Genomic DNA, 13,728 nt, shown 5'->3' with positions numbered 1-13,728 from the left:
AAAAGGTTCATGGAGTTGTGAGCTGTGAGCTTTCTTTACTTAAACAATCAAATGTTCTTCAATAAAAATGAAAGACAATTACAAATCTGGTTTGTTTACAAACAAGGCGTAGATATAAAACACTGTATATATTCCTATACACAAACACACAGGTGTATGTGTAGAATTTGACACACATAAAACACTTAACACATACATAAAAATAAACAATTAGATGCATTACAAAATGTTCATATAACTTTTATATTGACTTTTTCAATTTTATAAAATAATATGTTTTTTGTTCATCATCCACAACCATACAAACCTTTGTTGAGTACCCTGCACTAGGTGATTGATGAAGATAAATAATGATGCATTATTCATCCACAAACTAAGGTGCACAGACAAGTATGGGACGGTTTCCTCATCCTGGGACCAAAAAACTGCCTCATCCAAGGCCTCAGAGTTATGAACACGACACAAGTTTGACCTACAGATAAAGGACATGACTGATTTTTTCGTATTTTATCAAATTTTAGAGCTTTTATGATTCAGAACTTCTATCATTTTCCATCCCCGAAGTCAGACAGAATCGAGACGCCAGGGGTGGGCAGGTTTCAGGAGGGAATGGTTCCTGGCGTGAACGGTTTTGGATGGGACGGTTCGTGGACGAGACAGTTGTTGATGGGATGGTTTCGTGACTGGACAGTTCCAGACAACCCAAAAAAATGGGAAGCGAGACGAGACGAAAACCATCCAGAACCATCTTACTATCCCGTCCGTGACGATCATACATCTTTCGACACAAAACTATCTTAGATATCAGAATCTGGAAAATTCATGTCCATCATCCAAAATTTTAAATATTATAACCTGATACAATCACCATCCACAATTTACAAAAATTCATCATCAACCCACAATTCACAATTTAAATATTATAATCATGGATGACGATGCAGGCTATTGAAATCTGAAGAAGAACCGTCATCAACCTCGTCATCGCTGGTGCCGAATCAGTGGTTGGTATTTACAGTCTAGATTTTAGACTCGATCGAACTCGGAGCTCAGTCAGAATCAATCGGAAGGTTGCAGGAGATAACGCGAGTTCCTTCCTCGCAACGAGAAGCAGAGAGATGATCGCCGGCGGCGGCAATCGTCTTCTTCCTCTCTCCATCTCCGGTGGTGGTCGAGAGATGATCGCCTCCATCGCCCCCTCCTCGAAGTTCTCCGCTTGCTTCTCCATCCCCAGCGGATTATCCTTCACCGACCCGTCTCTTCCTGTTCGTAGGGCAACGATCTTCAACGCGAAATCCCATCGCGGAACGGTGCTTCGCGCCAAATTCGACACTTTTGAAGCCGACGGAGCATCTCAAATCTCCGAGGGAAGCTCGGTCGCTCAATCTGTCGAAGAAGAGGACAGGTTCTTCTCGAAAGCTGATTTGGGTTGTGTTCTTTGTGAATTTTACTCTAATTTGATTGTTGTAATGGTGCAGCGATCTGCCCTCCGACATGGAAGACGCCATCCGGCAGTCTGGCCGGGCGGCGGCGCTGTTTGCCTCTTCTGGAGGGATGCGTGCCATCGTACGTCGTCATTCTTTCATGAATTTGCGTGTTTAAATGCGAAATCCGTGGCTTTGTGTTTGGTAATTTTTTCATCGATTTTCTCGATTTTTTGTTTGAATTCTTACATTCTTTGCCTCGACTGAAGGAATCTTCCAACGTCTGATGGATTTGATAAATCGTAGGTGGAGCTGCTGATCCCTCAGCTGCAGTTTCTGGATTCTGAAGGCGCGCAGGAGGAGCTTTGGGCGTTGTCGAGGGTTTTTCTTGATACAATTATCCAAGAAACCGGAGGAAATCAGGTTCTCAATGAAATGATTCCAGTTCTAATCGGGTTATCATTCTCTAAATTTCATTTTTCCGAAATTTTCACTGCATTACGTAATTTGGCTGGTAGAGATCCCGATCCCCGTCTTTTCCTTCTCATTAGGAAGAATATAAGATTGTTCTTCTCTTCTGAACAACTTTAGAAAGTAACAATGCTCTGATATCTATATACTAGCGCATCAAAAGAGATGTTTAGTCAATTTCCTCCCCAATTTATGCCTTTTATAACCAACTCTTCGCTGAACTGATTATCTTAGAATGCATTAATGTTTCTTTCTCATGTTTGTTTGCAATGTAGGTGTGCATTTTATGTAAGTTTTCCTTTTGAGATAAGGCTAGACGACGAAATATTACTTATTTTACTAATGAATACTTCACTTTTAGAGGGTGAAAGCCATATTTCCAGACACGGGGGCTGCTGCTCTTCTTCGATATTCATGGAAAGATGCAGAATTTGGATTCGCTAGGTAACAGAAATCGGTCATGTTCGTTGTAAAAAAGATTAGTCATATTGATATCTCTTTTATAGGTGTGGAAAACCGTGAAAACAACTTCCTAATGTGCTCTTTTTGGGATCTAAGGCGAAAATTTTAATTTTAAGATACCTCTAAAACGAGATTTTCACTCATTTTATGCGTCTGTATTAATTCTATGAGCCTCTTAGGAGTCACGAATTATCCGACATATTATGGGTACCAATCTGTTGAAAATGTTACGATGGATTTTTACTCAATATAGAAACTCTACTCACTTTTTATCAGACCTAGCAGACTTGCGCTGACAAATGTTTTACTCAATATCAGACATTTTTTAATGCAGCTTAAGTGACCGTAAGCCTGTCGAAGACGGAGATGATATCGTGGTCATGATATTACCAGACTACCAAATGTTGGACTATGTTGAGAAGATCGCGTCAAGATTATCCGACGATCCAGTAATTCCTCATGCCAAATCTATTTCACTTTCTTACCCTACCATTCATACTCTACCTGTGCGATCTCTTGATTTTGCTCATCAAAAGACTCAACTTTATTAATTTTTTCGCTTCCTGTCAACTAACCGTTTTTAAATAATTATCGATTCTTTGCGTCCATGAAGCAGTAAAAATGAGTTGAGATTCTGTAATGCAACATCTCAGAAAAACCCTCGTTATTTTGATCTCTACCAGCCAAGACCCCTCATCATGTGGAATCCACGCCTCATCAGCGAAGACGTCGGTGTTGGCTTCAACGTTCGAAAATTAAGAAAATTCTTCCTCAGGTATTAATTATACCTTTATTGCTTTGAGTAAAAAACATATTTGATTTTGAGTAAAACAAAAGGTGAAATTAAAATGAGATAATTCACTTCTGCAGCACATTCACAACGGTGTACTCGATGAGGCCAATGCCAGAGGGAGCCGTCTTTAGATGCTACCCAGGGTGATTGATCAATCACGGATTTTCCGAACCGTCCGATCAAATCTTAATGGCTAACAGGCATGATGGTTGATCTTTGCACAGAAAGTGGAAGGTGTTCTACGACGACAAGGACAGACCGAACAGATACCGGCTCGCCAAAGAACAGGCCATGGCTCCAGACGCCTCGGACCTTGAGGTCAGCCTTCTTCTTCTTCTTTGCCGAAGCTACCCTCAAAAGTTCAGTTAAATAATAAATTCTGGAATTTCTGTTTAAAGACGATATTCGGCGAGCTCGGCGAGAAGGGCGAGGAGGAGAACAAGAAGCCCTCCATCTTCGGACCAGCCCTGGGAGTGCTCTCTTCGCTGAGCCGGTTCATGAGGGTCATCTCCAAGTAGCAAATTACAAAATCAATCGTTTAAAAAAAGAATCATGGAAATAAAAGAAGTTTTTTAAATTTTTTTTTTTATTGGGGGAGATTGAGGGGGAGACTAGAAGGCATTCCAGCGGTCGGAAGTGGGCTTAAATGGGCCGGTGGACCGGAACGGGTCGGGGTCGTCGAAGGAGAAGAAGCCAGCAGGCTGGACCTGGTCGGCGGTGGAGCGGACGGAGTCGGACCTGGAGAGGCTCTCGCGGCGGGAGAACGAGTCGAAGCGGGCGTCCGAGTTGGAGAACGAGTCGAATCGGCTGAAGGCGTCAAAGGAACTGGCGTTGTCGTCCGGTCCGTCATTGAACCGGGGAGAAAATCCCGGGTAGAATTGCGACGTGCTGGGTATGGATTCTGCGAATAATGGGCCGGATGCCGTGCTACGGGCGCTGGGGGAGCCGGTTCTTATTGGGTTCAGGCCCAATTCCCCTGCTTCGAAGAAGCTCGGTTGCTGGAAGGGGTCCTGCAGAACAAATGAATTTCGTTTATTTTATCTTTTATTTTTCTCACTGGTATTTTGGAGCAGTAAGAGGAGATATTTCTATTTACCTTGGAATTGAAGTCCCACAATGAGTCGGCATCGTCGTGCGAGTCAAAGTTCGCGCCCCACGGCATTTCATCCCCAAATCTTTCCCCAGAGAAGGTCGACTCGCCGCCTCCGTGATCACTGCCAAGATTTACAGATTTAATTTCAATTTTCTTAGGATGGAGACAATAAAAACATATAAAGGAAGACGAAGAGAAACATAGATATAAATGCGCGGAAGGCAAAGACGAAGACGAAGACGAAGAATAGGAGTGTACCACTTGAAAGGTTAAGTACAATTCCATACTGTGAGTACAATTCTCTATATCGGTTCTTGCCATTTTGATACACAGGAATCACAAAGTCTGATGAAAGTGAAAATTGAAAACAATGAAAGAAGGATAAATACCTGAGGCTCTCTTTAGGCCGTGGAGAGTTACCATTTTGACTAAACCGGGGGGAATGGAACAGCTGAGAAGCGTTGTCCAATGAACTTCTCGCAGCAGGACTATCAGTGGGGCTTCTCACTGATCCATCCTCGCTTTGATCTTTACTTGTTTCAGTCTCAACTTTGGACTCGATTGCGCTGCCATTCTTCAACTTATCCTCATTAACAGGGGAAACAGGTGAAGAAATCTCATCTTGATCGGGTTTCTCCTTTGCAGGCAATGAGGGCTTTGGTTTTGGTGGAGCTATGATATTCTTCACGTCTACCGTGAGCTCCTTGACTAGGGAAAAACCTGGAATTTGAAACCAAGAGATTGAAATAAGGACTGGCACAGAACTTTTTCTATAAAAAAAATGTTAAACTTTTAAAACGTTTCACAAGAGTACAACTTGAAGGAGACCTCAATAATGGTTTTTTAGTGAAAACTGAGTGAACGAGCAGATGAAAAATATCCAGCACTTAATATTTGCAGAAGTGAAAAAAACGAGGAAAACATGGGATTAATAGATGGCCGAGTTGCGGTATCTTACCCTCATCTGCATATTTATCCCAGTCTTCATCCCAATCTGCCGCGCTTTCTTGTATTTTAGGTTGCCATCCTAATGGAAAAAAGAAAAAAGAGAACATAAAGAAGCTACGACAGTATTTGATGGCCACGCGATGTAAATCACGGTGCAAAAATAAAAATGTAGAACATAAAGCTTTATAGAGCAGCTCGTGTTCCCTCTGCACAGATAATATACAATGATGTCAACTTTTAATTTAGACAGATCCCCAGAGCTTAATCTCTTGCTTCACACGTTACTTATTTTCCATGGCCCAGCAACCATTGAGATGAGCCCGCAAAATCGGCATCCATATTCAAATAACACCACTTTACTACAGTTGTGATTATGAAGATTCCTAAAATGCATGAATAAGATGATAAAAATAAAAGAATTTTGAAACGACGAAGACAGAACTGCATATCGTCAAAAAAGGAGATAGATCAATATTCATTTGTAAAAAGAACCGTGCTTTACTCCCTTTTTCAATATATGCCAAATGTATATCACTTGCATGTTAAAACACCCCAGAAACCCGCCCAAAAGGTAAATCTGAAGAAGGCAAGGAAAAATTACTTCAATACATACCAAAAGGAAGTTCTATGAGTGTCGTTGGCTTCACATGCAAACCATATTTCTTGCAGCGCAAGTTCAACGATTTAATGAGCTCGTCTATGTCTGCCTGAATGCGCTCAGCGCGAACCTGAGAAAGAAGAATAATAAATAAAATTATTGAAAGTGATCCTCTAATGGAACATAAAAATATTTTAATAGCATCAGGTTGATCACTGCTCGTATGTGATTTTCCTTACTTTTTTCACAAAAAATATAGGAGATTACATGTTTCCATTCAGAAAATAGAAACACAAATGAAGGGAATTTCTTCATGAAATGGTCAGGAAAAGTTAACTTTACCTGAAGCACCCCATCTGCACTTCCACCCTGCTCCATCTTTACAATGGCATTATATAATTCCAACTTTTTTTCCTGCAGAATGAAACGATGGTTGGTATGATTACCAAATATGTGGCATTTTACAAACAAATCAACTTCATAAATGTACGTAGAAAGGAGGATTTTCATTTGCTAAGGATGTACTTGGATATCACGGAAAGTTGCTTCTTCAACCGTCAGCTTAGAAGCCACATCCCCAACATTCCTAAATTTCTCCTCGTACTTCTTTGTCAGCAGATCAACCTAAAACACGAGGGAGACTTTCTGTCAGTACATGTAAATTGTCTCACAGGCACACAATTCCAATAGTGAACTGCGAAGATCACTAAAGTACGTTTCTGCGAATTATTACTGCCAGACAAAAAGGGAAAAGAACATCCAAATCTCTGAAATGAGAAAAAGGCGATAAATACAAGAAAGGGTATAATGTCAAATCTAATTTGACAAAAAGAGACAAAAATCATACAGATAACAGAAACGGAACGCCCAGTATTGCTATTCAAGATTAACATTACCTCACGTTTATCAGCTGCTGTCTTCTCAGTAATCTCGTTCAACCGGCTGTCACATCTGCTTTTATAAAGAACCTAGTAAAAAATGTACTGTATTAGGAGAACCAAATAACCGTTTAAGACGCATGAATAGTATTTTCAATATCACAGGAGGATCCCCTTTATTAATAAGTTACATAATATGTTGATTTCAGGTGTCTAAGAATAAAGGTTTGGCATAATATCACGGATTCAAAAAGTTTTTCAAAATGTTATCACACTCGTCATGGCCGCCATAATTTTTAATCTCAAGACTTCATGTGGCCGAATTTCATAATTTTTACATCGTTTTGAGGAAAAAAGAGATTGGTTTCTTGAGGCAACGTAAGATCGAAAGGCAAACGGGAAAAAGAGGCAGCTAACCAGTTCTTGCATCTTAGTGCGGTAGAACTCTATCTTTTCTTTTGAATCCAGTATTTCCTTTTCCAGTTCTTGCACCTTTCATAAGACAACAGCGAGAAATTAAGAACAACCATTAACAAACTCGTCAGCAAAAAGAAAAACCATTAAATAATATCATAAAGACGACAAGAGAAAAAATCAACCCAACAGAGAAAAAGTAAGAAATATTAAAATAGTCATAATATGGTTCAATCATAGAACTCTCAAATGAGCACTTCTTTTTACTTAGGAGTTCCTAGCCCTGAAATTCGTAACAGGCATTAACCGGCATTTTGTGATAGATAAAAATATTACATCTACAATTCTGGGTGGCCTTGATGAACATGTGTAACCATACAAGCTTTTCCCAAAGCTTGCAAGCCTTTCCTTGAAGAAGATCGGGAAAAAAAAAACTGAAACCACCTTAATTTTTCTCCTTTTTAATTTTCTAAACGTATAAAAGAAGTTGTACAGAAAAAAATTAGAGCGAAAAGGAAGAGTTCTTACTCGCACCGAGTTAAAATTAGAAGTCACTCTTAATTCATAATTAGCGAGTGGCATCGGTAGATTGATTGTTCAGAAAACTGATCTAAATCATCAAATACTTCAGAAATCATGCGTAGAGGCAGAATGCTGCTTGTCGCCAAAGAGAATCCTTTGGCCAACCAAGAAATTGGATGATACTTTTGGGCTGAAGATTCCCAACTAGTCAGAGTATGTCAATTCAAGAAGAAAAATCAAACCTTCTTGTCAGCATCAGTGGCCTCTTGAAACTTGGAGTTTAAAGCATCTTGTTCACCTTTACTTAGCTGATAAACAAGATGACTCTCTAGAACTGGTATACTTTTCTTTTGTGGGACTGGCTTCTCTTGAACGTCAATCTTCTCAATCTCTCGAGCTAGAGACTGTGGTTTCACCCCAGAAGAAGGAATTACAGCCTGAGGCCCGGGCATCCTTGCCTGAGGAAAGCCTCCTGGATAGAAGACCAAATATGTGAGATGAGAAAAAAAAAAAAAGATACTCCTAAAATTGGAGTGCGGTCCATCCCAGCTATACTGAAGCCAACCTTGACTCATATAAGGTATCGAAGGATGAGAAGTCGCCTGTATCAGTGTCTCATCAAACTTAACGCTGTTTGGAAGGACTGGAGGAAGAGTGTATCCTTCCCTGAAGCGTTCCATTAGATATAAAGCTGTGACGAATTCTCTATGGGAAAGCATGCTATCATTGTCCTGATCAGATAAGTCCCACACTTGCTTTAAGACCTCTGTCAGAGAGCCAAAAGAGAGAAACTGTGAGGTTTGAATTGAAAAAGGAAAAATTTCTAAGGGATTAAATGCTACACTACAATTTTACCAATCAAGACTTGAGCAAAATGTTTATTTTGGAGCATAAGCTAAATGAACTTTTCTTCAAAAAAAAAACCTAAATGAAATTAATTATTTGTCTTGGAAAAAAAAGGTCTAAAACATTTCTAGGGAGACCGTCACCATATTTATTTATTTTACGTGACAAGGAAGATAACTCCCAAGGAATAAAGGTCGTGCTTCAAATATTTCCAGGAAATGGGCAACCACGGTTCTTTTTTTTCATGAGAGGGATGAAAGTTGCATGAAATAACGAACAACCACCTCATGCAAACTTCCAAGTAAGGAATTAAGTTCGCGCAAATAATGTTTCAGGAAATTAAGCAACCACAGTTATTTCTTTTTCATGTCAGAGATGAAACTTGTATATAAATAACCACCTCTTGGAAGCTTCCAACTAAGGAACAAAGTTCTTGCTTCTTCTCCAGTGATTTTTCCATCTCTGTCCTTGTCTACTTCAGCAAAAACTTTTGTATACTTCAGAATATCAGATGTTGAAAATTTCGGCCATGAACGCTCAGAAGGTACAGATGTCACTCTGCCCTGGCCCATATCCTTCTGACTCTGCGTAGGGACTGACCCAGTCAACGATGAATTACTCTGAACCTGAGAATTCATTACCGGTCTAATGAAAGCCTGCCCAGTGGAAGACGTGGGGATTATGCCAACACTAGTCGCTGAAGTCTCTTTAGATTGAGACGATGCAGAAAATAAGCCACCTCCGAAACCTGAATCAGAAGACAATTCATTGGGATCTTTCTTCTGCATTTGAAGAGATGAAAAATGATCCACTGGTTTTGTTGACGGAACAGAGGAGTTAGCAGATACTGCCTGTACTGTTTGACCCACGGAGTTTCTTGGCACACTCTCCAGGGGAACCGAGAGAGGCCCGCTGACAGCTTGTGATGCCACACCCAATGCCCCAACTCGCCAATCAGCAGATAGGCTTGGGTTATTAGGGCTTGGTTTTGGGATGGGAGCAGCATTAAAAGTTCCAGGTGCACCTTGCCCAGTAAACAACGCTTGATTTGAAGTCAAATGCTGACTAATTGGAGTGAAAACTTGATTAGTGGGAGTGGATACTGACGGTGATGGTGTCGGTGCTAGAGCTGTAGGCATAACTGGGGGTCTTGGCCCAGACACCGGATTCACTGAAGATGGACGAGCAACTGTAGTTATCTGTGGGGGTGGGATTTTAGCTGAAGCAGGGCCTTCTAAAGCTGCCTTGACGATTTCTGGGGTCAGTTCTCGCCCTCTCTGGGCAACAGTTACCAGCTTCAGCGCATTGTAGAATTGCTCTCTACTAAGAAAACCTGCTTTCTTTGTATCACTATACATCCATATCTGCATTACAAGGAAAAAACCAAAGATTGAGGATGACACACGTTGATACATTTACGTAAAGATTGTGATGAAAAGTGAAATAACCCAACAGTGGTTTAAATCATTGATGAATAAAGCAGGACTCGACAAATGAAAACTTAAGCTGAAAATAACCAACGAAAAGTTTTTGCACTTCTGCCACTTACGTAAGCATAAAAAAAGAAGACAGAGATCCCCGAGAAAAAGGAAAACTGTGTATTTTGTATGGCACAGAGCTGACGCATTTCAATAAAGAGAAAAATGTAAATCTTAGGAAATAGGGTTCCTTGGTTGTGTCAAACACATAAGTGAGGTAATTACAAATTTATTATAGACCGAAGTCCTATACAACTGTACAAGCATTTAACCTAATGTTGTGTACGCCATCTAAATATGAAAGATGACTAAATACTTTGATAATGATGGGTGTCTACATTTATCAATCAATTCAGAATGCTTTGGAGACGCCAAAATCTGCTAAGCAGCTTATTGAAAGTCATCACTGTTGAAAATCCGTTTGAATCTGACGGTTAGATAAAAACTTATACGAACACTTCCTCTTTGGCACATTAGTAACCATTGAGCTTAACATGTTTGTGTTTGTTGCTTGAATTAGTCAGATACACAAAAAAACAGTCTGGTGATATCTCATTTGAGTTGAAAGTACTTCTAGTTGTAGAAGGCTATTATCTTTCATATGTAAGTACATCTAGTTGTAGCAGCCGCGTGGTGAGCACAGAGCGGATTATTTTTTATTATGATTCTACAAATGGATCAACCTCCTTCTCCTGCTAGCATTCATGGAGTACTACTTCTAATAGGACTATAACGTTATACATTCATAGTACACTTTTAGAACTGCCATCAATCCACTTAATAAAACAGAGGCAGGCCAATAGTTGGTGTGTTTTATGATCGCAACAAAACTAGAAATCGGGCCCTACGAATGAGGGTATATTTATAATTTTTCAACAAGGTGATACTCCAATTCAAGTAATTTATTAACTACAGAATATTGAAGACGCCGGATCCGAGAGTTAGGTACAAAAAACTATGAGTAAGCAAATTATTTATGTCTTATCTACCAGATCTGATTTCTCATTTGCAAGTAGGAAAATGAGCCTTTTCACGACATAACCTTCAGAATTTCATCTATATGTTGCCGATTGAGTCTTCCGATATCGAGACGGTAAAGATGATCTCACGTATCACGTTCAATCACGTGAACTTCATCTTTAAAATCAACACAAGTTCTTACCACGCTGGGTTTTTGATTGACTGAAAGACAACCAATGGTTCATCAAGCTGTTAAAACACGGTAAAGAGAGGAGCATACGATTGATTCACGCTCTCGCTCCAAAAAACGTATTTCGAGGCACCGCGCAAGAAATAGGCCGCATCATTTGCGTTAATTTCAGCATAATCAGATAAAATATATTGAAGGATGTCTTCACTCTACGTAGAGAAACTAAAATGGAGAAGCTGGAGGCCTCATCAATTGCGTGTCCTTCATAAGATCCTTAATAAGAAGTGCAGATTAACAGATGAAAGCACTCTCAAAGAACGGTTTCCAGACAATCAAACTGACCATGAGAGAATTGTATTTTACTCAGTGACAAAAAAATTACCCCTCAATTCCCGAAAATTTTAACAAATTTTTGCAGCTATGCACGATTCAATGGCAGGCGATACTTCAGGTTTCGTCATTTAGCTTAATAACCTAGGATTCACGCGGGCATCTCGTGGCACACGTTATAAGCAGTGAAAACCTCTCTGAGAAATCAAGTAATTGAAGAAGGAAGTTTCTGAATCAAAAAATATAAATCGACCCAAACACCGGCCAATGAAAAACACTAGAAATCACTTTTAGTTGGATCTTCTGCACCGAGATAAAATTGACAGCGCAGACATCGGACAGAAAATAGCATCAGCGCACCTGAGCCAAAACGTGTTTAGGCAAGCCAGACCCCTGAAAGAAGTTCACAGCTTCCGCCCCGCTGATTCGACCGTCCGAATCCAAGTCCGCGAGCCGAAAAAACGCTTCGAAGGCCTCCATGTCGATCGAATTTCCTGATCCTGCCGCGACAAAGAAACAACGAAATTCCAGAATCATGTAAATCAAAGATTCAGATCATTCGGAACAATCGATGCCCAACGAGAGGGGCCAAAAGACCGCGGGCTGAGCCATTACCGGAGCTCAAAGAACCATCTCCAATCGGCAGACGACCAAGAACGGCTTTCGTACACCCGCACAGCAAGGGAACAGCCAAATGCGACTGAGCTCACTGCATAGACGATGAAGCCACCATTCCTTCCTGCAGGACGTCGAGAAATGGAGCAGGAGACGAAGAACAGGCGAGATCGGGAATGGCAAAAAGGCGTCGTGGATTTATGTCTCTCTCGTAATTCAATAAAAAAAAAGGTTTATTACCGGAAACGTCGGCGACTGTCTCAGGAGCGACGATCCCTCCAACTTTCAATGGGCCTTCCCGGTCCGATAAATCAGCCCAATAGCCACCAAGGCCCGTTTCCGGAAGAGTGATTAGCTGGCACCCCGTCACGTCAGCCACGTGTCAAATGTCAACGTCAGCAAGGCACTCCGCTGTCGGCCCTATAAGAGGGCCCGTATAAGTCAACGCTCGTCTGCTTGGCCCCACCAGGGGGGTTGTATCCAGCTGGCTCCTCTCAAGCCACGTCAGCCCGCGCTTTTATAAAACCCCCGCCGCCTTCCGTCCGTCGCTCAGAAACCCGCCGAGATGCCGCCGACCAGCGCCGTCTCTCCCGCTCTGCTCCTCGCAGCGGTGCTTCTGCTCCGGCGGGGACACGTGGCGGCCGTGGAGGACACCCACGTGGTGTACCACATGGGCCCAGTGATGTCTTCTCCGATGAGAGTGTGGATCATCTGGTACGGGAGCTGGTCGCCGGCGCACGTGTCAGCCGTCCGCGACTTCCTCCTCTCCGTCTCCGACGGCGGCGCCGCCACCCCTTCCGTCAAGGAGTGGTGGTCAACGGCAACCCTGTACGTTGACCAGACGGGAGCTAACGTCACGCGATCCCTCTCCATCGCGGGCGAGACCTCCGACCCGCGGTGCTCCCACGGCGTCTCCCTCACCCGCTTCGCCATTCAGCGAGTGATCGCCGGAGTCAGCGTCACCGCTCCGACGGTCAACGTTTACCTCCTGCTGACGGGGGCGGAGGTCGCCGTGGAAGGCGTGGCCAAGGGGGGCCACTTTTTCACCTTCCGGTCCATCGCGGGGGACACGGTGCCGTACGCTTGGGCGAGCCACGGGGACGCCGGCGAGGTGGTGGGCCGAGTCGGGCGCGAGCTGGCGGACCTGGCGACGAACCCGCTCGCCAACGCGTGGTACGCCGGTCCGGACCAGGCGGCGCCGACGGAGATCGCGGACCTCTGCCGCGGTTCGTACCGGGCCAACGGCCGGGCCGGGAGGACGTTCCCCGTGCCGAGGTTATGGCGCGTTGACTTGAACCGCTGCGCCGGCCCCACCTCCGTTGACTAAGTCAACTCCCGTCGCTTGACTCATGAGTAGAAAACCAGGTCGTTTTCTTCAGCGCAATACATCAACCTCGGCGAACAAGAACGAAAACGGGGGGTGAAAATTTTGAAATTTTGCAAAGATGTAATTCCAGAGGCGCAGGTTTAATCTTGTAAATCACCGGAAAATGTGGATACGATGCTACCGATCTTGGCATCCAAATTCTCTGTGCGCGTCTGACGGAGAGTTTTCCTTCTTCTGCACGTTTTTCTGCGATGTTCATCCGCAGAGAGATCAGAAACTAGTTCGAGGACGCTCCTTGCAAATTCTTTCGCATTCGCTGCGGCAGCGGCTTTCTCTGTGGCGATCGCCCTGGCGGCGGCCGCGTCCTTAGCGGCAGACA

At 42.8% G+C, this 13,728-nt stretch overlaps 2 protein-coding genes and 1 pseudogene across 3 annotated transcripts; 2 read left to right on the top strand and 1 right to left on the bottom strand.

Moving 5' to 3' along the window:
- Positions 1-1,026: 1,026 nt before the first annotated feature.
- Positions 1,027-3,730, top strand: LOC144717000 (DUF1995 domain protein, putative (DUF1995)). The gene is made up of 9 exons (XM_078592308.1): positions 1,027-1,405; positions 1,479-1,566; positions 1,731-1,847; positions 2,257-2,339; positions 2,692-2,806; positions 3,041-3,132; positions 3,228-3,293; positions 3,375-3,468; positions 3,549-3,730. The coding sequence occupies exons 1-9, from the start codon at positions 1,119-1,121 to the stop codon at positions 3,666-3,668; spliced, it is 1,062 nt and encodes a 353-aa protein (XP_078448434.1). The 5' UTR covers positions 1,027-1,118; the 3' UTR covers positions 3,669-3,730.
- On the bottom strand, positions 3,649-12,281 carry LOC144716999 (uncharacterized). 2 transcript variants are annotated; one of them, XM_078592307.1, is made up of 15 exons: positions 12,263-12,281; positions 12,023-12,146; positions 11,768-11,907; positions 8,850-9,813; positions 8,169-8,369; positions 7,846-8,075; positions 7,085-7,159; positions 6,686-6,757; positions 6,315-6,413; positions 6,132-6,203; positions 5,805-5,919; positions 5,202-5,270; positions 4,633-4,963; positions 4,247-4,364; positions 3,649-4,160 (listed from the first exon to the last, which is right to left on the bottom strand). In XM_078592307.1, exons 3-15 carry the CDS (start codon positions 11,885-11,887, stop codon positions 3,762-3,764), a joined length of 2,865 nt encoding a protein of 954 aa, XP_078448433.1. In that variant the 5' UTR covers positions 11,888-11,907; positions 12,023-12,146; positions 12,263-12,281; the 3' UTR covers positions 3,649-3,761. The 2 variants fall into 2 exon arrangements, with proteins under 2 accessions (XP_078448433.1, XP_078448431.1); XM_078592305.1 differs by lacking the exon at positions 12,263-12,281 and having other exon boundaries at positions 12,023-12,219.
- Positions 12,282-12,586: 305 nt separating this feature from the next.
- On the top strand, positions 12,587-13,549 carry LOC144717001 (protein EXORDIUM-like 5 pseudogene; annotated as a pseudogene).
- Positions 13,550-13,728: the final 179 nt, after the last annotated feature.

This window comes from Wolffia australiana, chromosome 2 (genome assembly GCF_029677425.1).
Source record: "Wolffia australiana isolate 7733 chromosome 2, ASM2967742v1".
NCBI classification, from domain to species: Eukaryota; Viridiplantae; Streptophyta; class Magnoliopsida; order Alismatales; family Araceae; genus Wolffia; species Wolffia australiana.
Note: the sequence above shows the minus strand (reverse complement) of the source record. Positions and strands in the feature narration are given on the sequence as shown.

What these genes read in the sequence shown, in the direction of transcription:
- LOC144717000 (XM_078592308.1), top strand. Translation starts at nt 1,119, where the DNA reads ATGATCGCCGGCGGCGGCAATCGTCTTCTTCCTCTCTCCATCTCCGGT. An exon ending in TTAAGAAAATTCTTCCTCAG is followed by an intron (nt 3,133 to 3,227) that starts GTATTAATTATA and finishes TCACTTCTGCAG; the next exon opens with CACATTCACAACGGTGTACT. An exon ending in CAGACGCCTCGGACCTTGAG is followed by an intron (nt 3,469 to 3,548) that starts GTCAGCCTTCTT and finishes TTCTGTTTAAAG; the next exon opens with ACGATATTCGGCGAGCTCGG.
- LOC144716999 (XM_078592307.1), bottom strand. Translation starts at nt 11,887, where the DNA reads ATGGAGGCCTTCGAAGCGTTTTTTCGGCTCGCGGACTTGGATTCGGAC. An exon ending in TAGTTGGAAGCTTCCAAGAG is followed by an intron (nt 8,370 to 8,849) that starts GTGGTTATTTAT and finishes GCTCTCTGACAG; the next exon opens with AGGTCTTAAAGCAAGTGTGG. An exon ending in ACTCATAGAACTTCCTTTTG is followed by an intron (nt 5,271 to 5,804) that starts GTATGTATTGAA and finishes TTTTTCCATTAG; the next exon opens with GATGGCAACCTAAAATACAA.